Source organism: Terrapene carolina, unplaced genomic scaffold (assembly GCF_002925995.2).
Source record: "Terrapene carolina triunguis isolate 2854851 unplaced genomic scaffold, T_m_triunguis-2.0 Scaffold93, whole genome shotgun sequence".
Classification (NCBI taxonomy): domain Eukaryota; kingdom Metazoa; phylum Chordata; order Testudines; family Emydidae; genus Terrapene; species Terrapene triunguis.
The window spans coordinates 22680550-22702994 of NW_020664444.1; the positions used below are offsets into that span (position 1 = coordinate 22680550).

At 41.6% G+C, this 22445-nt stretch overlaps 1 protein-coding gene across 1 annotated transcript in view; it reads left to right on the top strand.

The window, feature by feature from the left end:
* Positions 1-22445, top strand: part of LOC112120836 — a 179728-nt gene that overhangs the window by 82610 nt on the left and 74673 nt on the right. The window contains exons 23-32 of the mRNA XM_029911283.1: positions 541-620; positions 2767-2947; positions 4427-4582; positions 6556-6689; positions 7402-7560; positions 10604-10784; positions 12182-12393; positions 17974-18162; positions 20268-20407; positions 22279-22441. Of these exons, the coding sequence (XP_029767143.1) occupies positions 541-620; positions 2767-2947; positions 4427-4582; positions 6556-6689; positions 7402-7560; positions 10604-10784; positions 12182-12393; positions 17974-18162; positions 20268-20407; positions 22279-22441 (1595 nt within the window). The remainder of the gene's footprint in view (positions 1-540; positions 621-2766; positions 2948-4426; positions 4583-6555; positions 6690-7401; positions 7561-10603; positions 10785-12181; positions 12394-17973; positions 18163-20267; positions 20408-22278; positions 22442-22445) is intronic.

Genomic DNA, 22445 nt, shown 5'->3' on the forward strand with positions numbered 1-22445 from the left:
CGCGGCACTGCTTTGCATCATCCGGGCATTGCGATCTCAACCCATAATTCCAATGGGCGCCGGAGGCTCCGGGAACTGTGGGATAGGTACCATAGTGCAATGCGCCGGAAGTCGACGCTAGCCTCGGTACTGTGGACGCGGTCCGCCGACTTCATGCACTTAGAGCATTTTAGGTGGGGACACACACAATCGGCTGCATACAACCGGTTTCTATAAAACCGGCTTCTATAAATCCGACCTAATTCTGTAGTGTAGACATAGCCTAAGTGTCACTGAAAAATCAATGGGACTTAAGTATGTAGAAGCTACGTCTCTTTTGAAAATGGGACTTAGGCTCCAAAGTCAAATTTTACCCCACACCTCTTACTGTTTTCCTTTGCTCTGCAAGTATTTGTTATTTAATTCTGTAAATGTATTATTCACAGTAATTGTGAATAACATGTTGTGATATGTTTTTATGTAAGATACAGTAAAAAATATATTGTAGCTTTATATGTACCAAAATAAGAAAACACCTGTGTTCTTTCCTATTTCTCTAAGGAAAACTTGAGTTATCTAAGAATTCACGAGTTGGACACCTGGAGCTGATACTAGATGACAAAGATGTCTATTACATTAAGGTACATCCTCAAAATACAAAGTTTTCAATACTAGGATGAAATAGACACATAGAAACGGGGTGAAAAAATCCCCATAGAAGGACAATAAGACCCATGTATACTGAAATAGTGTCTGAATAATCAATTACAGGAATGAGTGAGTTCTCTATTACAGGTATATCCATTCACTCAAGTAGGGATAATACATACTGACAGATCAGCCCTAAATTGTGGTTTTTTATAATCAAATATCCTTAAGCACCAACATATAAGCAAAAGCAATTTTGTTCCATTCAGATTTTGTCCTTAAAACCACTAATAGCTGTGCACTATGAGCCTGATCCAAAGTCAGTGGGACTACTCCCATTGACTTCAGTGGGCTTTGGTTTAGTAAGTGTGTATATAGTTTAAACTCCCATGTTCTCTCAGCTACTTTTGAAGAGAGCTGAGCTGTTTGGGTGATAGGTAGCTTGGAAGATTGGTAACAGAATACAGAGCCTTTTACCTCCAGCTGCTGTAGCTATTTTCATTTGTGCCCACAGCAACACTGACTAAGGGTATGTCTACACTACAGGATTAATCCGAATTTAGATAATTCGAATTTGGGAAACAGGTTGTATAAATTCGATTGTGCGCGGCCACACTAAGCACCTTAATTCGGTTTTTAACCACATTAATTCGGTGGTGTGCGGCCACACTACACCATTAACTTAAACACAGTAATTCGGTGGTGTGCGGCCACACTAACCTTAATTCGAATTAACAAAATCGATTTAGGCGCTACTCCGCTCGTCGAGGTGGAGTACAGAAATCGATTTTAAGTGCCCTTTAATTCGAATTAACTGGCTCTGTAGTGTGGACGGGTGAAGGGTTAATTCGGATTAACGCAGCTAAATCCGAATTAAAGTCCTAGTGTAGACCAGGCCTAATGAACTGTCAGACTGGAGAGTTCTAATAGTGAACTCTATTTTCTGGCCCTGGTCGTCGACATAGTTCAGGGTTACAATATGTATACCGCTGCCACTGTCTCCAGGTTACAAGTTATCACTGGTGGCTTATGTGAAAAGAGTTTGGCCTTAATCTAGTTCGTTGTGGTATTACTCTGAGGGCCTGATCCTCAAAGTAAAATCAAGTAGGAAGACCTCTGCACCCGCAGAGCCTACTGAAGTCTATGAGGCTCTGTGTGAGTGCAGCAGCCCATTCCCCCATGTGCTTCTATATGCTGCATTGGGGCTTTAAACAATATTTCGCCTATTTTTCACTTGCATTTGGTGCTAAATGAATAAAGTGAAGTGATTTCTTAGAGCAGGCTTTCAGTTGCAATCACAAATTTTTACAATGGTCATGCATAATGTCTGTGACTGAACCCAGAGTTAGCTTTTCACTGGCATGAACTTTGTAGATACAGGACTATCCCAAATATTCTTCTTTTAAAGATATGGTTTGCATCATAGCTGAGAGATAAACGGGATAATTCCAATGCTAAAACTATAAAAGAAAAAAATCACGTGGGTAGAAATTTAACATTGAAATTATACTGAGATTTTTACTTCCCCACAGATTTAGACTGTAATAATTCGCCTTTTTTCATTACTTAATCGGCAACTTAGCAGCCGCATCAACGTGGGCCTGTAGTCCCAATCCTACTTAATAGTTACCCATTTTTCAACAACTACAGTAGTTTGCCAACTGTTTTTCCCTACAATACAATTTCAGCCCAGACATTTTGAACCTTTTTTCTCTTTAGCAGAGCAGCAAATCAAACACTAACTAACTTGCATTCTGGCCAACCAAAATAAAGTTCCAAACTGCCATCCAGTCAATGTTTTCAATAACACCATATCAAACAAATTTTGTTTTCATTTTGTGTTTCAGTTATTTGGTCAGTCCTGCAACATGCGGTGTGTTCTCAATTCCCATTGAAGTCAGTGGGAGCGGAGAGTACCTAGCACCTCACAAGACTGGGTTCTTTGTCTTGTTTGGAAAATAAATCCACTGTCTTCTCACCCATTATTTGTCAACATTTGTCTAAATTGAAAATATAAATATTCCCTCTCCTCCTTCCACATTGGTAAGGTGCCCATCTCTAGTATCTAGTCACCAAATGCTGGCTGAGTCTGTTTCTCAAAACATAATCAAACTGCATTGTTGGGTCGGGTTTTTTTAGGGAATGACGGGTTTGCAAACAGTGAGTGGAGAGCAGAGATACACAACCCAGCTGGAGGTAAAGCTGATAAAGCAAGGCAGCCCAATCGTTCTGTCAGGAAACATCACTAAGCAACTTGGCAAGAAAATGGCTTTTTCAGTGTCCCTGCATAATTTATTGAAGGATGCAGCATTTCTTTCAGGTTGGTGGAGAAAGTACTTGTCACATAAATGAGTGGGATCTGGTGTCCTTGGGACTTATGCTGAGAGAGAGCATATGTTCTAGTTCCCTAGTTTTATAGGAACTAAAATCCCATTGAAATTAATTGGGATGTCTTTTAAAATGTATGAGTTTGTGTAACACTTACTTACCATTGAAAAATAATAGCAGTTATACAGTAAATTAAACATCTGCCTTGAATCCCTTTGTCTGAAAAGAAAAAGTTTAAGTAGCATTAACATTTGCAAGGAGTCATTTATTTTTAAAAATTCAAATCCTATTTTCCATCATTCACTATTGTGTTAAAAACCCTGCTGCTCGTAATGTGGCTAGATAAAAAGGAGAATTCATATACTGGAATAAATCAAAAATGTAACAATTAGGCTCCCTATTTTTTTCCCTCTGACAAAATATCTTAGTGTGGTTGTTGTCAAACTTATTTGATCGCGCACTCCCCCTTTTTTGTGTCTGTAGTCCTTTACACACACACCCAGGTCCTGCCACACAAGTGCATATACTGCCACCATCAGCAGCACAGAAGTAAGGGATCCCATGCTACCCTTACTTATCTGCTGCTGCTGGCGGCGGTGTTGCCTTCAGAGCTGGACGCCTAGCCAGCTGCCGCCGCTCTCCGGCAACCCAGCTCTGAAGGCAGAGCAGCTTCTCATACCCCCTCTCTCCCCTTCCCCCCGAACACATTCCATGCACCCCAGTTTGAGAAGCTCTTAGTGGAATCTCCAAGGATCCCCTGTGGATCATGCTTGCCCTCCCAGCGTTGCTTCTCTAGAGAAATATTGTAGAGCTCAATATTTATTACATCATAATAAAGGAGTGGGCTAGATAAATAGGAAAAAATAAATAAAAAGGAGCTGTAAAGTGGCGAAAGATGCCTTATTGACAGGCCTGAAAGTGAGCTCCTGTCTTCATCTATAGCACAGGCCGTCCCAGTGGGAGCTTCCCCACATTGTCCATCTCATCCCTATTCCGGGGAGATCATCTGCAGGGTGAGAGTTCAGTCTCTGTCCCTATTTGGTCCTGAACCAGGCTGCTGATGCTACCAAAAGTGGCATTTGTTGGGGCCAGCTGCAATGTTGTTTCTTTGTAGACTCTTATCCACTGGGAATTTGGCTGAATCTACTCCTGTTTTCATGCAGACCACCTCATAGTAATGGTGTACGAATCATTGTAACCTGGGCTGATTTTGAACCAATGAGCTACTGTAGACATGAAAAGCCCTATAGCCATTGGCCAGTCCTTACCAGTACCTAAAAGGGCCAGTCCTGCAAGGCAGTACACTCTCTCTCTCATTGGGGGAGCTGAAGGCACTTGCTATCTCACAGGACTGGACTCTAGGGCGGCTTTTTAGAAGGTGGTGTATGTTTTTTCCCAACAATGTTTCCTTTTTCTGACTGCACAGATCTTATCGTGTGCTGCTGCATGGTAACTTCTGCTCTTTCTGTAGTATTTCTGGAGAAAAAGGTTGATGATAAACTGAGGCAGTACTCACTCGAAGGGGAGACCTACTTTCCAGGTATTCTTGGATCTCACACCATTGGCCTGCTGCAGCAACGAGGGAGCCTGTGGTCTAATGCTCTGAGAATAAAGTATGGACTCCTAGGTACTGTGTAAATGACATTTATTGTTATGCTAAAGAGCAAAGCCAAAACATTAGAACTGTCTTCTGTTACCCAACTGGATAAATGCAACTCTCAGAATTCCAATGAAAAAAACCCAGAATAAATTTAAAAAGTGGTTTCTGCGAACATTCTCCAGTATTTGCTTTAAAATACACTGTTTCTGCAAATATTTCTGCAGTTGCTAGAATGTTTATGAAAAGTGAACAAAACAGATGCATACATTCAACGAATTCATTTAAAAATGAGGAAATATATCCAGAAAATGTTTTGCAGTATTTCGCCAGCTACATTATATAGACTAGAAATGCCGAGCTATTAAATTTACTGGGCAGCCAAAGCAATCAGACAATCAAAGGAGTTATATGGCTTTTGCTGAATAGCTATAGCAGTTGGTGCATAGAGTGCATTAAAACCTGATTGTGTGCATGCATATGGCATATTAATCCTGGGTCATGTGTAGTGGTATGACTAGCTAACTTTTTTTAGACCAGCACAGATATGGTTTACTTTGCTAAAAGTCATCATTTAGCGTCATGTTAGTTAGAATATCATTTACAGGGAAACAAATATTCTTCAACCATATTGGTAAATGGAAAGTGTTTGTGCAGTACAATGGCTATTCTGGTTTGTACAAATACCCACTGAAAGCAAATATCTTTGAGCTTGGTGCTAAAAATAAGGTTACGTACAGTGTATCCTAAGCATTCAATCATGAGTTTGGCTTAACAATCATGCAATTTAAAAAAAAAAAAGTGTTTTTTTGTGTCTTCTGGTGTTTGAGTCTAAAGGGTTTGAGTGTTCAAGCTCTTCTCATCAGCCATTACTTTTTATTTAAATGAAAGCCAAGATTTTCATGTCAATGTGTGGCTTCAGGAGCTAAGCTTTTAACTAAAAACAAGAACAAAAAATCCCCAAGTATTGCGAGACCCACAATAAAATCACAAAAGCTGGCAATCTGCTACTTGCTCAGGTTTTGAAAAGTTTTTACCCCAATAAAAATTCCACCAAAGAAATAAAATTAATGCCTGGATGTTGCTCTTACTGCTGGGATGGAGGGGGAGAGAGAAACTGTAGAAAATATGTCAGAACAAACATAAGCAGTATCTTGATTTTCCTTAGGCCAAAATCAGACTAAAGACTTGGACTGTTTTCATTTTGCCTTCTGATGTAAAACAGATGTTTCCAACTTCCTAAACTTGGAAACATCTTTTATTTTATTAGAAAATAAAATAAACAGAGGTCCAAAATCATAAATAAATTCTATAATGTGACCCATCATTTTAGGATTTTCATTTCTAATGAAACTTGTGGGATAAATCAAAGTTTGTATGACCCAACCTTGATAAGCAGTTTTATCAGACAGAGACCTCGGCTAAAACAGCCTCTGCTAGATACCTTTCATTCACACTTCCATGCACTCTAACCTACAATAGCACTTGGACTGCTCCCTGGCATGTTAGACTGGCACTAGCTACACCTCTGGGCCCCATCGGAAGAGCATGGGACACCTGGATTAAAAAGCTTGAAGTGCTGTTACTAGTAATACATACCAGTAGCTGGGAACCTTTGGTTTCAATCAGAAGAGGATTCAGAGAAGGATATTACTGACTGCAAACTGTCAGCCCATTTAAATGAACGAAGTGTATACTTCTTTATCATCTGGTTCTTAGTTTGTTAATTAACGTTTTCATTTTCAGAGGCAAGTTCTCATGTAGAAAACACAAACCCATCATCCCTAAATACATGCTTATTGATACCGTAAGAGTGTTCTTACCTCAAGATTCTTAGGATAAAACAAATTATATTTCTGTGAAGAACCTGTTGTTATGATTACATTAAATTAAAACTATAATGCAGACTTAGGGTTATATTGATAGTTTATTCTGTATGAGTTGAATCTTTCACTTTTGAAAAGCCAAAGCATTTCCATATGTGCGTGTGTTGACTCAAACAGGAGATGCAAAAAATCTTCGGCATGAATGTAATGCAGGACAGAAAATTAAAGTGGAGACCAGTTCAAATGAAGCATACAAATTGGATTTGGGACATGAGCTTCACTGTACACAGACTCCATCCTATAACCACAAGGTAGAGAGTTCAATATGCTGCAATGTATTAGCTGTAGGGTTTCAAACACAGGGATATCCCAGAGGTCAGTTTTGGGACAATCTTTTTTTCCTCTTGTTTTAGCTTATAGCCTGTTTACCTACGATAGGCTAAGGCATCAAAAATAAAAGTCACCCATTTCTGCTCTCTGTTACAGCTGTGTAAATCCAGAGTAATTCCAGTGACTTCAATTCTTATATATGCATTCATATAATTTCTGTAGAATATTTTTGCATATGCATATGCTTTTTAATCCCAGTATTTACATATTAATGTACGATTTCATTGTATTTTCTGTAGTCAGCAATCCAGGAATCCTCTTAAGCATACAGACCCATCCAAGTCATGGTTTCATCATACTTACATGTCCAGAAATTAGAATGTTTTACCTGGATTTGTAACACTTTTCAGGTTCAGTTTGTGATGTCCTTCGGACACTAACTAACCTTCAGCTGATTAACATCTTCAAAACTCCCTGTTCTGTGAATTGTTAGGAGGCAGAGCTGAAGCTTAATAACATATAATGCTGTCTAGTTTAAATATTGAGCATTAGCTGTGATGTAACTTTTTACTATCACTTGCCTACTACCAAGGGGTATTTCTGTAGGCAGGGCTACTAACGTTCTGTATATGCACAGCACCATCTATAAGGGGGGAAAGGATGACACAGGGAAATGGTGTGTTGTTTCTGCAGGTTCATTTGCGGCATGAAGAGAGTGCATCTCGGCTCTACTCCCAGCTGGAAGTCAACTACGGCAAACACTGGGATGAAATCAACAACAAGAGGAAGCTACTGATCAGCCAGACATTTAAAAATAGTTCAAGTCCATCTCAGGTCAACTACTTCATGGAGGTAATAGCACCTGCTGTTGGATAGCACCTGCGTTGCCAGGAAGTAAAGGGCAAACTGTATAAAAAAATATGAAATGAAGCATAACTTGTGCTTGTGCTCTGAAAAAGTGATTATGGTGTAGTGGTCAGCCATGTTATGAGAATATAAGAATGGCCGTACTGGGTCAGACCAAAGGTCCATCTAGCCCAGTATCCTGTCTACCGACAGTGGCCAATGCCAGGTGCCCCAGAGGGAGTGAACCTAACAGGTAATGATCAAGTGATCTCTCTCCTGCCATCCGTCTCCACCCTCTGACAAACAGAGTCTAGGGACACCATTCCTTACCCATCGTGGCTAATAGCCATTAATGGACTTAACCTCCATGAATTTATCCAGTTCTCTTTTAAACACTGTTATAGTCCTAGCCTTCACAACCTCCTCAGGTAAGGAGTTCCACAAGTTGACTGTGCGCTGTGTGAAGAAGAACTTCCTTTTATTTGTTTTAAACCTGGTGCCTATTAATTTCATTTGGTGACCCCTAAGATGTTCATCTTCCAATGACATCAAGGTCAAATATATTCAGTTTGCAAGCAAAAGAGGTGTTCTCTAACTACCAGCTTAGCAAACTCAACCTGGGATCTGAGAGTCAAGCTGAATTCTTCCCATCTCAACCATCATCACTAATAATATAATTTTTTGGAGTTCAAAATGTTCCCTCACTTACTCCTGTGCAAACAACTTGCATGCAGTAAATGGAACTTACTAAACAATTCTCTTGGAGCACGGGGAATAGAGTCCAGCCCACTCTCTCTCAACAGTTTTAGCCCCATAGACAATTTTTTTTCATTAAAGCAAACTGACGGAATACACATCAAGAATAATCTGAGTGAGATGGCTCCACGGTTTGCATAGTCATTTTTCTGAAGCATTCTTATTTTGAGGGATACCATCTCACCAAATGTTATTCGTTGTGCAAAGTCAGAATGTTATGTGACAGTGACTGAACACTTACACAAATATTACTTGAAAACTTTGTATTTCATTCATGTGATATTTTATTATTTGACGTGGGTTGTGGGACATTACTCATGCCTCTATGTTAAGGGACGTCCATTATTCAGTGTTTGGTCTGCTTGGCCTATTAAGAGTTTTAAAAGTAAAATTACAGTGTGTGGATTAGATGAACCAGATATCTAGATATGTGGAAAAAGTTAAGATCCATTTGAGACCAAGAAGTTCAAAGATGCATGAAAATTAAACCAAACATCAAGAAAACCCACTAGTTGGACTTTTTTCAAACCTCAAAAAAAGGTTCAAGCTTGATTTGGTTTGAGTTTTGTGAGGTTTTAGGTTGGCTTATGCAAACTGATTTGCCAGTCCTAATAAAGCTTACTTTGTTCACAAGATGCTGCAGTGGGATCTGTAATGTTAGCAATCAAACACAAGAAGGGACCCAGAGCATATAGTATTTAGGTAGAAGTTTTTTTGTAGAATTACAATAGCTAGACTATATTACAAAACTTTCTCTCCTGATTCCTCCAGATATAAACTGTGGGATCAGAAAAATGTTTCCCCAGTAATGTAGTAGAGAATAATTAGATGCATTATGGTAAGTTTGTGCCTTCCTTTGAAGCATACAGTATTGAGTGCTGGAAGAGATAGAATAATGGATCACATGGGAATTCCTGTGTTACTCATGTCCTGTCTGGATTTGTAATGGATCTTTACAGAAACGATGCATATAAACGTCTATATTAGTTCTTAGGGAGACTGTAACAGGAAACACTCACCTCTTCAGTGCCTCTTGCTGCTGCGTGCAGTTACTCTACTCCTTTTCCTGCTCCTAGCGCCCCCTATAGGTTCTCGGCTTCGCTTGACAGAGCTTCAGTGGCTGGAGGCCTTGTGTGTCTCAACCCTCCAACCAAGTCACAGAGTTCAAAAGGAACCCTCCAATAAAACCATCTACCTGCCTTTACTAGGCTCTTCAAACTCAGCTCTGGGGCCTTTACATTTAGGCCTTCACTCAGGCTTCCAAACAAGCCTTGTCCCCTTCTTGGGGTTTACACCACTTTGTCAATGGGGGAACCCAGGCCTGCCCACTGCTACGGATTCCAACCCAGAGACCTTATAAACAGCAGCTACATCCCACTCACTTCCATTTATTGCTGCTATTTCCCTGGGCCTCTTCCCACCTGGCCCTTTTATTTTCACCCCATATCTCAGAGTTACAGTTCTCAGGTCCTCTCCCTCCCAACTGAAGCAAATTCAGCCAAAACCAAACTTTGATTATCCCTCAAGCACCATTGGCCAGAGAGGAGCACTCTGCCTTGCTCCTCTGGTCCCAGCCAGGAACTACCTGCTAATGATTTGCAGCTCCTTTTATCTGAGCCTGCTGGGCTCTGATTCGCTGCTTCTGTGCAGCCTCTCTAGGCAGGCCTCCTTTCCTGGGGGGGAGATGTAGTAGGACCACAGAGCCTCTGGCAGTGGACCACAAAGGCAAGGTACACCCCATCGCAGGGACACAGATTTTACAAATCTTCTCAGGCAGTAGCTGCACATGAAAACAAACGCTGCTGTTTTAGAATAGATGGTGACCTTTCCATGTAGCCTATATCTGAACTATCATAACGTATACTGTATATTTCAATATTGTTTTAGCAGTGACCTCCTGCTAGCAGCATAGATTTTACCTGAGACACCAGCACCAAATAACATGAAATTATTATCATGACTTTTTTAAAATGACTAAGGAGCTGATCCAAAGCCAATTGAAGTCAATGGGAGTTTTTCCATAAAAGTCAATTGGAAGTTTTTTCCATCAACTTCAGTGGGCTTTGGATCAGGCTGTAAATGCATAATTAACCATATATAAAGATGCGATACATAAAATGTCTGTAACAGGTCTAAGGAACTTTGAACAGCTATAAAATGAAATTACAAATGTGCAAAGCAGAACTGCTTGACCTCGCTGATTCTAAACCCAAGTGAATGTTCTGTTGGTCTTGATGGTCCAGATGATGAGAAATGCTTCTAATTTTAATCAGAATTCATTGTTGTTTTCCAGTTTACCATGCAAGTCCCAGAAAAGCAGGTGAATTACAGAACCCAGCTGCAGCACTCAAGTACCTCTCAGGGCCGTTCGGAGAGTAGCACCAACTTTAAGGTGCAGTATAATGACCGCATGCCATTTGTGGCAGGACTGCAGTGGAAAGATACATCCAGAAATTACCTTAGGAAGTGGGAAGGTGAAGTACCACTAAAAATTTCCAACCTCTGACTTGAAAAGCGGTCATAAAGGTGCTCCTAGTATTTTTATGACTTAGTCGTAGAGAGTTATTCTGTAAGCTAATGGTGAGACACTTTCTAGAGGCAGATATCTCCAGATATGGATTAAATACATTAAGGGATTATTTATTCTCAAAGGAGCCGCATTTTGAATTGTTTGCCCTAGCAGATACTGACTGGATCTACGTTATTGACGTTCAAGAGAGGAAAAAATAAGAGGTGACAGTGACTTGAATATCAAGGGTATCTCAGGCTATAAGTCACACACTTATCTATAGTAATTCATTTCAGTGTGTGAGTATCAATATCTTTGTGTATGAATGTTTAAAACCCCACATTTATGTCAAGGAAATTTTGTTTTAGTAAGGAGAACAAGAACTAGGCCTTTATTATTATATTCCGTATCTTGCCTTTCCAGAGTTGCTTGGAAAGTGGGGGTTGTATTGATTTACCTACTTCGTTGTTGTCTGTAAAAAAATATATCTATTTTCTGATATTTATTGATCAACCCAACTGGGTCAAATTCCACCCTAATTTACACTCCATTGATTTCAGTGAGGTTACGTGCTGTGTAGTATTTGGGTAGTATTTGGCTCAATCTGTGTACTGGCCCTTAAGAGCTATATTTCCAAAGTCGATCTGTACCAAACTCACTTGTGTGTGCCCACATGGACATTTTGTAGCAAATTGAGTAGTCTGATGTAAAGAACCAAGTTCACCCAGGGGTATTTCCATTGACTTCAGTTGAATTACACCAGTGTTTAATTTGATCCCTAACAAGATACTTTTTGATGTTTTCTTTTGAAGGTTTGCAATGTCTGGTCATAAATGTCATTTGACATGGCACATATTTATCTGTGATTTACCTGAACATATCACAAGCTGTGAATGGCATTAATCTGATGAATCTTTAGATAAAATTTCAAGGTCCTAACATCTAATTATAAACAATAATAATTGACAGAGTCCTGAAAAGAGCTCTCACTATAAACCTTGTTCAAAATTCACCTTCTGCCTTTATATGTGCAGTCCTGTTGGCTTTGATGGGACTAATCATGTGCATAAAGGCTCCAGAATCACTTACTGTGTGAATAAAGATTGTGCACATGGTGGCAGATCATTCAGTGGAATCCAGGGCTTTTGCCGTGTAACCACTAGGCGACATTTTGTCCCATCATTAATGGGCCTTCAGTAGTGCAGAACATATGGTTCATAAGATCATAGTCCAAAGACCTTTGCAATATACCAACCCATTTTAGCCTCAGTCTAAGTCAATTTTGTTGCAAGTTTAGAAGTCACGTAGCACAAGACCTAACATTTCAATCAGCTTTACTACAACCTGTTAATTTGCTTTCAGGTGCATTAAACATGGATACCCCATGGCTATATTTGTATGTGGCTCACAAACTACACCAACCTGAGCGATCTGCTTATCTGTCTACAATGGAGCTAACAGCTGGGAAAGCCCTTTCCATCAAGAACCTGGTGGTGGAAATGTTCTGTAAAGACAAAGGCAATGAAAAAGAAGGGAAAATTCACATCTATACACCAACTACTACCTACCTGCGGGTTAGTAACTCGTTGCTTCCTTTCGTAGTGCCCAGCATGGATGGATATCATACAGCAGTAGTTATACAGCAATTCTCAGCACACAGCATGCAGTGATCTTTGTATGTGAATCTATTAGATAGTGTCTTGAAATGCATATGTTCATCGGTTTCCTGGGCTTGTATAATGTGCTGTTCATCCTCACCCTGGCATCTTGTTAGGCCTCTCTATCCCCCACCTTGCAGTGCAAGCATAGTCGATACCTCCTAACCAGTTCTGAAAAATGTGGTGCATGCTAGCTGTGCATGCATATGCAGCACATCTCTCCTGAGGGTGACATTCATCCCTCCCTGCACAAAGCATTTGGGGGATGGAGTTCCACCCTTTCACTAATCCAGCCTATGACCCCCCCCCTTTCTTCAAAGCTTCTGGGCCACTGGATGTGCAGCACTTCTAATATCATAGAATCATAGAATATCAGAGTTGGAAGGGACCTCAGGAGGTCATCTAGTCCAATCCCCTGCTCAAAGCAGGACCAATTCCCAACTAAATCATCCCAGCCAGGGCTTTGTCAAGCCTGACCTTAAAAACCTCCAAGGAAGGAGACTCCACCACCTCCCTAGGTAACCCATTCCAGTGCTTCACCACCCTCCTAGTGAAATAGTGTTTCCTAATATCCAACCTAGACCTCCCCCACTGCAACTTGAGACCATTGCTCCTTGTTCTGTCATCTGCCACCACTGAGAACAGCCGAGCTCCATCCTCTTTGGAACCCCCCCTCAGGTAGTTGAAAGCAGCTATCAAATCCCCCCTCATTCTTCTCTTCTGCAGACTAAATAATCCCAGTTCCCTCAGCCTCTCCTCATAACTCATGTGCTCCAGACCCCTAATCATTTTTGTTGCCCTCCGCTGGACTCTTTCCAATTTTTCCACATCCTTCTTGTAGTGTGGGGCCCAAAACTGGACACAGTACTCCAGATGAGGCCTCACCAATGTCGAATAAAGGGGAACGATCACGTTCCTCGATGTGCTGGCAATGCCCCTACTTATACAGCCCAAAATGCCGTTAGCCTTCTTGGCAACAAGAGCACACTGTTGACTCATATCCAGCTTCTCGTCCACTGTGACTCCTAGGTCCTTTTCTGCAGAATTGCTACCTAGCCATTCGATCCCTAGTCTGTAGCAGTGCATGGGATTCTTCCGTCCTAAGTGCAGGACTCTGCACTTGTCCTTGTTGAACCTCATCAGGTTTTTTTTGGCCCAATCCTCTAATTTGTCTAGGTCCCTCTGTATCTGATCAATACCCTCTAGTGTATCTACCACTCCTACCAGTTTAGTGTCATCTGCAAACTTGCTGAGAGTGCAGTCCACACCATCCTCCAGATCATTAATAAAGATATTAAACAAAACTGGCCCCAGGACTGACCCTTGGGGCACTCCGCTTGAAACCGGCTGCCAACTAGACATGGAGCCATTAATCACTACCCGTTGAGCGCGACGATCTAGCCAGCTTTCTATCCACCTTACAGTCCATTCATCCAGCCCATACTTCTTTAACTTTGCGGCAAGAATACTGTGGGAGACCGTATCAAAAGCTTTGCTAAAGTCAAGGAATAACACATCCACTACTTTCCCCTCATCCACAGAGCCAGTTATCTCATCATAGAAGGCAATTAGGTTAGTCAGGCACGACTTCCCCTTGGTGAATCCATGCTGACTGTTCCTGATAACTTTCCTCTCCTCTAAGTCTTTCATAATTGATTCCTTGAGGACCTGCTCCATGATTTTTCCAGGGACTGAGGTGAGGCTGACTAGCCTGTAGTTCCCCGAATCCTCCTCCTTCCCTTTTTTAAAGATGGGCACTACATTAGCTTTTTTCCAGTCATCCGGGACCTCCCCCGATCACCATGAGTTTTCAAAAATAATGGCTAATGGCTCTGCAATCTCATCCGCCAACTCCTTTAGCACCCTCGGATGCAGCGCATCCGGCCCCATGGACTTGTGCACGTCCAGTTTTTCTAAATAGTCCCGAACCACTTCTTTCTCCACAGAGGGCTGGTCACCTTCTCCCCATACTGTGCTGCCCAGTGCAGCAGTCTGGGAGCTGACCTTGTTCGTGAAGACAGAGGCAAAAAAATCATTGAGTACATTAGCTTTTTCCACATCCTCGGTCACTAGGTTGCCTCCCTCATTCAGTAAGGGGCCCACACTTTCCTTGACTTTCTTCTTGTTGCTAACATACCTGAAGAAACCCTTCTTGTTACTCTTAACATCTCTTGCTAGCTGCAACTCCAAGTGTGATTTGGCCTTTCTGATTTCACTCCTGCATGCCTGAGCAATATTTTTATACTCCTCCCTGGTCATTTGTCCAATGTTCCATTTCTTGTAAGCTTCTTTTTTGTGTTTAAGATCAGCAAGGATTTCACTGTTAAACCAAGCTGGTCGCCTGCCATATTTACTATTCTTTCTACACAGCGGGATGGTTTGTTCCTGTAACCGCAATAAGGATTCTTTAAAATACAGCCAGCTCTCCTGGACTCCTTTCCCCCTCATGTTATTCTCCCAGGGGATCCTGCCCATCAGTTCCCTGAGGGAGTCAAAGTCTGCTTTTCTGAAGTCCAGGGTCCGTATTCTGCTGCTCTCCTTTCTTCCTTGTGTCAGGATCCTGAACTCGACCATCTCATGGTCACTGCCTCCCAGGTTCCCATTCACTTTTGCTTCCCCTACTAATTCTTCCCTGTTTGTGAGCAGCGGGTCAAGAAAAGCTCTGCCCCTAGTTGGTTCCTCCAGCACTTGCACCAGGAAATTGTCCCCTACACTTTCCAAAAACTTCCTGGATTGTCTGTGCACCGCTGTATTGCTCTCCCAGCAGATATCAGGGTGATTTAAGCCTCCCATGAGAACCAGGGCCTGCGATCTAGCAACTTCTGCTAGTTGCCAGAAGAAAGCCTCATCCACCTCATCCCCCTGGTCTGGTGGTCTATAGCAGACTCCGACCACGACATCACCCTTGTTGCTCACACTTCTCAACTTTATCCGGAGACTCTCAGGTTTTTCTGCAGTTTCATACTGCAGCTGTGAGCAGTCATACTCCTCTCTTACATACAACGCAACTCCCCCACCTTTTCTGCCCTGCCTGTCCTTCCTGAACAGTTTATATCCGTCCATGACAGTACTCCAGTCATGTGAGTTATCCAACCAAGTCTCTATTATTCCAATCGCATCATAGTTCCCTGACTGTGCCAGGACTTCCAGTTCTCCCTGCTTGTTTCCCAGGCTTCTTGCATTTGTGTATAGGCACTTAAGATAACTCATCGATCATCCCTCTTTCTCAGTATGAGACAGGAGTCCTCCCCTCTTGCGCTCTCCTGCTTATGCTTCCTCCCAGGATCCCATTTCCCCACTTACCTCAGGGCTTTGGTCTCCTTCCCCCAGTGAACCTAGTTTAAAGCCCTCCTCACTAGGTTAGCCAGCCTGCTGGCGAAGATGCTCTTCCCTCTCTTCGTTAGGTGGAGCCCATCTCTGCCTAGCACTCCTCCTTCTTGGAACACCATCCCATGGTCGAAGAATCCAAAGCCTTCTCTCCGACACCACCTGCGTAGCCATTTGTTGACTTCCACAATTCGACGGTCTCTACCCAGGCCTTTTCCCTGCGCAGGGAGGATGGACGAGAACACCACTTGTGCCTCAAACTCCCTTATCCTTCTTCCCAGAGCCACATAGTCTGCAGTGATCCGCTCAAGGTCATTCTTGGCAGTATCATTGGTGCCCACATGGAGAAGCAGGAAGGGGTAGCGATCCGAGGGCTTGATGAGTCTCGGCAGTCTCACCGTCACATCGTGTATCCTAGCTCCTGGCAAGCAGCAGACCTCTCGGTTTTCCCAGTCGGGGCGGCAGATAGATGACTCAGTCCCCCTGAGGAAGGAGTCCCCGACCACCACCACCCTCCTCCTCCTCTTGGGAGTGGTGGTCGTGGAACCCCCATCCCTAGGAAAGTGCATCTTTTGCCTTCCAATCGGTGGAGTCTCCTTCTGCTCCCTTCCCTCAGGTGGGTCATCTAGTCCACTCTCTGCATTAGTACCTGTAGAGAGAACATGGAAACGATTGCTCACTTGTATCTCCATTGCTGGTACATGGACGCTCCTCTTTCTCCTTCTGGAGGTCACATGCTGCCAAACTTCACCTCCTTCTGGTCCCTGCTGCGCCTGCTCTGAATCTTCAGAACATTGTGGCCGTAGAAGCATCTCCTGACGTCTGTCCAGGAAATCTTCATTTTCCCTTATGCAACGCAGAGTCGATACTCGTTTCTCCAGACCTTGAACCTTCTCTTCCAACATGGAGACCAGCTTGCACTTTGTACAGACAAAGTCGCTTCTGTCCTGTGGAAGAAAGACAAACATGGCACAACCTGTGCAGGTTACAACAGCTGATCGCTCACCTTCCATATCACCTTCCTCTTAAGAGCTTCCTCAGCTGTTGCAGGAACTACTCAGAGAAACCCACAAATGAAAGCCTCAGTGAGCTCTCCCCAGGCGAACTCGCGGGCAAACTCCCTGTTAGCCTCTGCTGTTCGCCGCTCAGCTGGTTCGCTGCTGACTGCCCTTATATACCAGTCAGGCCCACCTGGAACAAAGCACTCCCAATTCACACTTTTCAAACAAACAAGCAAGCAATCAAGCACACGGTCAAACTGACAAACTGTCCCAGCAACAGACACTCAGATACTCACCAACACAGCCCCCCAATGCAGCACTTAGCGTACCTCCTCTCGGACAGCTCCCAGGCAAACTCCCTCTGTTAGCCTCTGCTGTTCGCCGTTCAGAACAGATTTTAACCAAAGACACCGAGTCTACTGATTCTAGGACTGATTCTAATTTCACTAACACAACTGTGGTCTATACAGGTTCTAATACCACGATCATCACCCCATAGTTTCTGAGCACCTCTCAGGTGTGCATTAAACAACAGAACTAACATCTGCCACTAGACACTAGATTTTCCCTGGAGTAACTCCATATGTTTTGATGTAGTTTGGGTATCCCTGTGCAAGTGAGATCAGAATCAGGATCTTTCAGTTTGAAAAGTCAGTCCTCTTTATAGCATACATTATTCAGAATTAAAACTGTAGGTCAGGGTTTAAGAGAAAGCAGCCATCAGCTGAAATGTCTTTCATGCTGCGACAAACCCACAATTCAGGTTACTTTAGGGTGTTCCTTTATTTTGAGTCCCACCCTTTCCCCATTAGATCTCTGTTGGACTAGTCCCAGTTGAGGATTGTTGGAAAGAAAAAATTGGCTTACTTGTTAATTTCTTTGAAGATGTCCAGCCATCTATCCCTCCCTTGTTTGGGCGGAACATAAAATAAAAAGAACAAAGATAGATATTGACCTCCTTCTGGGAATTATAACACCCTGAAAGTGAGATTAATGTCTTTACAATGGAAATGCTGGCAACTTAACTCTAATAGATGCTATTATAATCATCATGGTGCTTTCTGTCCAAGGAAACTCCTTCCATTCATTTCTCTGCTGTACTGCAGAGAGAAAAGGATCCTACCTGCTGTAACTCAACAGGTCCAAAATATTTATCTTTGTCTTTCAGGCATCCACAGTCAATCACCTTGAGAGGAATGTTCTGCATAGCTACAGTGAAGTGGTATCAGTGTGGAACCAGCTCGTGAGGAATGAGATTCATTTGGAGAATAGCGAGGAAGCCAAGTTTCTTTGCTTTAAGATAAAGAGTACAAAGCAAGAATTTAATTTGTCAGCTGACTATTTACACCTGCAGGGGGTAAGATGGTTGTATAAATGTTAACTTTTCTGGATCTGGGACTGTATCTTGCAGGTGTAGCCAAATGAGGAGCATCATGCATTTATTAGACTTCAATCTTGCACATCGGTAATTAGCTTTTTTTATCCTTTTATGTTGTTGGCATGCTATGAGAAATGCTGAAATGTAAAACTGAGGTTTTTAAAAAAAACACTTTATGTAGACTAAAGAAATCCGTCATCACTACTAGATTTTTCTCCTTCATTTTTATGGTATACTTCAGTTTGAGTTCTTCTCTCAGCTCTTAGAGGCCAGTGGCACACACTGGGTGCTAAGGGATGCTGTGTTCCTAGAAAACTACAGAAAACGTGAAAGCCTAAATATTTAGACCTTAATGCGGGTGTGTGATTTGTGCAGACACTATTGCTAAATACTTTGAACTATTAGGTACCATGCCTGCATGTAGGATAACAGAAGAGCTGTACAAATTATGGATTTCTGGCCATTCTGAAATATGGAGGGGGAAAAAATTGTTCCAGTCGACCTAAAAATGAAAATTTCAAAAATTTTCAGTGAATCAAAAACCAAAATTCATTTTGGGTCAAACAGAATATTGTTCTGATTTTGATCTTTTTTCTTTTTTAATTTAAAAAATAAAATTAAAGGTAATTTCAAAAAGAAGTGGTTTTAAATTGAAAAGTTTAGTTTCAAAAATATCAAAACAAAATGTTTTGACTTTTTTAGAATTTTGAGTTTGGGTTTTTTTACTGTAATGATTTGTGGCAATCAACATTAATTCCCCAAAAATATTTTCTTTGACCCAAATCTGCAGTTTTTGCCAAAAAAGTTTTGGTTAAAACATTTCACATAGCTCTAGATAGCAGTAACTGGTTTCATGCACCACCACTTCCTCTTCAGTTTACCCAATATCAGAAACTAGCCTTTAATATGCAAACAACAGTGCTGTTTGAAGCTATATTTACTTTGCTTGGTATCTACCATGCATGGCAGATAATCAACAGCCTGTCCTCTAAAAAGATACTTTGACCAGCTCAGGATACCATATGGTTTAAAAAAACAACCCTGTTCCATTCACGGTACTCAGATGCTTCGCAAATCAAACCAGCTCAACTGAAATGTGAAACTGACCTTAAAATACAATAATTTATCTAAAACATGAGCATTATGTCCCTGCAGAAATACAAATGCAACTCCTGTCCTGTAATTTGCACTTGTACTTCATGTTTGTATTTCCACAAAGATAACTCCTTTTGTTCTTCACAGAAAGGAACAGGTTTTAATCTGTTGCAGCCGGATGGCTCTTTTAAATGGAATCTTGTGCAGTATTGAATGCATGCATATTCTGCAACTACTGTGCATTCAAGTTTTAGGACTCATACACAGTAGGCAGCAAATTCAGAGTTTTTATGCTTGCGTTGCTTTTACAAGACACTGCGTCCTAAATTTAATCACTATTGTAAGCCCGATCCTGTGAAGAGTCGAGCTCAGATAGAGTCAGTGCTGCTCAGCATCTTGCAGGATTGATCCTTATTGCCTCCAGTAGTATTATGATATAAAAGCAATACTTTCAAATTTACTTTGATTTTTTTTAAATCCTACATAAAAATATTTGTACTTTATGGTACTTTTTTGGTTACTTTGCTGTACAATGGTGATACGTTTCGTAGCAATTACCTCTCATTTTTGCCCAATGTTTTGCTGTACAAATGTGATGAGCATCTCCACTGAAAAACAATAACAGCCATTGATTTATTAATAACAGTTAATTTATTAAAAACAGTTAATTTGTCTGATCCTGCTGAAGTCATTGGTTCAGATCTTAACATCACTTAAACTGGTGTAAATTGGGAGTAGCTCCAGTGAAGTCACTGGAGTTATACCAGTGTTGAAATTGGTGTAAATAAGATCAGAATTGGGCCATTGGGAGCTTTGTTGTTGGCTTTATGGGGAGCAGGAATGGACTTGTCCTGTAAGACAACAACCTCGCTGCAGCCTGGTTCACTCTGCGGTTTGTGACTAGTCATCTCTACACCACGGGTCCAGCAAATCTGACTCAACTCTCCTCTCTCAATGCTACCCTGATTCTCCTGCTACTTCGACTGCAGCCTAAAAAGACTAACCTCTCCATGAAGGCTCTATGGACAGACCATAAGAGTCTGCCAGTTGTGCTGCAGCTTGAGGGTCAGATAGAAGAGCTGAAGAAAGATAAGATGTTCTACCAGAAACGTGGAACCATCCATATCAGGTGTTGTCACTTTTTTCATATCTTCACAGAATGTTTTACCTTAAATTTTAATGTGAGTTTTAGTGCTCCTGTGAAAGGTGCTGGGCTTGACAGGACTGAAGTCCCCATTCTGCCTATATGCCTAACTTTGCACTACATAGACTGAGTCTTTGTATCCATTCTCTGGTGAGACTATTAACCAGGGTGCTAATTGCAATAGCTAATTTTGTAATATGGACATCTGTTCATTAGGAACTCTACAGAGAGCATCAGCTCATTTCACAAAGACCACAGAAAAGTCACAAGATGGTCAGACTTCAGGTGGTGATGGTTCTAACACCTATAATTGATTTCTTGAGCCACGTAGGTGCCTATTTTTCTCCCATTACCTAGGGAACAATATGACTGCCTTAATGTCAAATATATCCCCACTAAAACATGTCGTTTTAGTTTGGGAATGTGTTTCATTTACTTCTGGGAAGGAATTTACAGTCTCTTGATTTTGGCCAACTCTAGAACCTGCCCCTTGATGTGTCATTACTGAAATTTCAGTAATTTCAGGGACCCTACAGAAATTCAGGGCTTGAGTCTGTGGGCTGTTGTCCATCCCCAGAGAGGTGCTGAGCATTCTCAATGTCCAGGAAGGTCAGGAGGAGCTACAATTACCCAGGATCCCTTAGGAGCTGCCAAACGTTTGTATAAGAGGCTGTTTAAGTAGTGGAAAAACTACACGAATGAAAAATGAGGAATGAGGTCAGCTGTCCTGCTGTGCGTGAACTTAGTCCAGTGTGAGATTATAAAAGTGAATGTCTCCTTCCTAAGCTTTCAGCTAAATCTATTCAGAGAAGTCTATAAAATGCTGCAGCTAAGTAATAAACGGCGCCCTGGGCTGAGGATTAGCTGAACATCTGTTTCCTGGGGCACCCAAATTAGTTCAGTGAATTCGATGCAAGTTATATTGTTTCTACAGAGTACAAAAAATGTACTTGTTAGCTGAGATTTTCAGAGTTGTCTGAAGGATAAGGGAGGGTCAGTTCCCATTAGAAATCAATGGGAATTGTGCATCCATATCTTCCTGGAGTCTTTGACAGTCACACACTTCAGCTGCAAGATACATAAAATCCCTGTGTGAGTGGTACATGAGGCCTAGTTAGCACTGACTCCCCACTTGGTAAGGCAACTCCCATCTTTTCATGTGCTTTATATTTATACCTGCTTATAGTATTTTTCACTCCATGCATCTGATGAAGTGGGTTCTAGCCTAGAAAAGCTTATGCCCAAATAAATGTTAGTCTCTAAGGTGCCACAAGGACTCCTCGTTGTTTTTGCTGATACAGAATAACACAGCTACCCCCCTGAAACATGAGGCACTGATTCAGGTGCTCTGTGCCTGTCCTTCGTATACCCATAGAACCCAACATCATTTCAGTTACTTTAAATGCTAGAAGATGTTGGGTATGTTATGTGGTCTAGGGTAGGAATTTTCCATCAGAAATGCTGGCTAATGTGTAACGCTATTATTATGTATTATTATTTATTCTTTGTATTCCCATACACCTGGGAGCCCTGGTCATGGATCAGGAGCCCAATGCGCTAGGTTCTGAACATATACAAAACTCCCAAAAGCTTACATTCTGAACTAGTATGAAACTCTAATAGTATGTGTCCTTCTAGCATGTTTATACAGGTACCATTCTCAAACATTTCTTTTCCCTTCTTGATCCTTCCTGTAACTTTTCAACCTTTCATGTAGGCTTGCTTTGTTTCAATAATTGACACTAGAGATGTTTGCAATTGAAAGTCTAGGAGTTTCAGCTGAAGAAAGAAACTGTTTTGTTTTTTTTTCCTCTGTGGTTTTACCTTAAAATCTTTACTTTTTTGTTTTGTCCCAGACATCCATTTAAACTGCACATTCCCCAGAGCTTCCTTCTCCAGGAGACATTTACTGTAGACAAAAAGCAAAAACACTACTTCTTGGAGACTAAAATTTTGATAAATGGGCTGGATGAATCAGTTCAAACCTTTACTCTTGGCTACCAAGCTGAACATCCCTATGTGA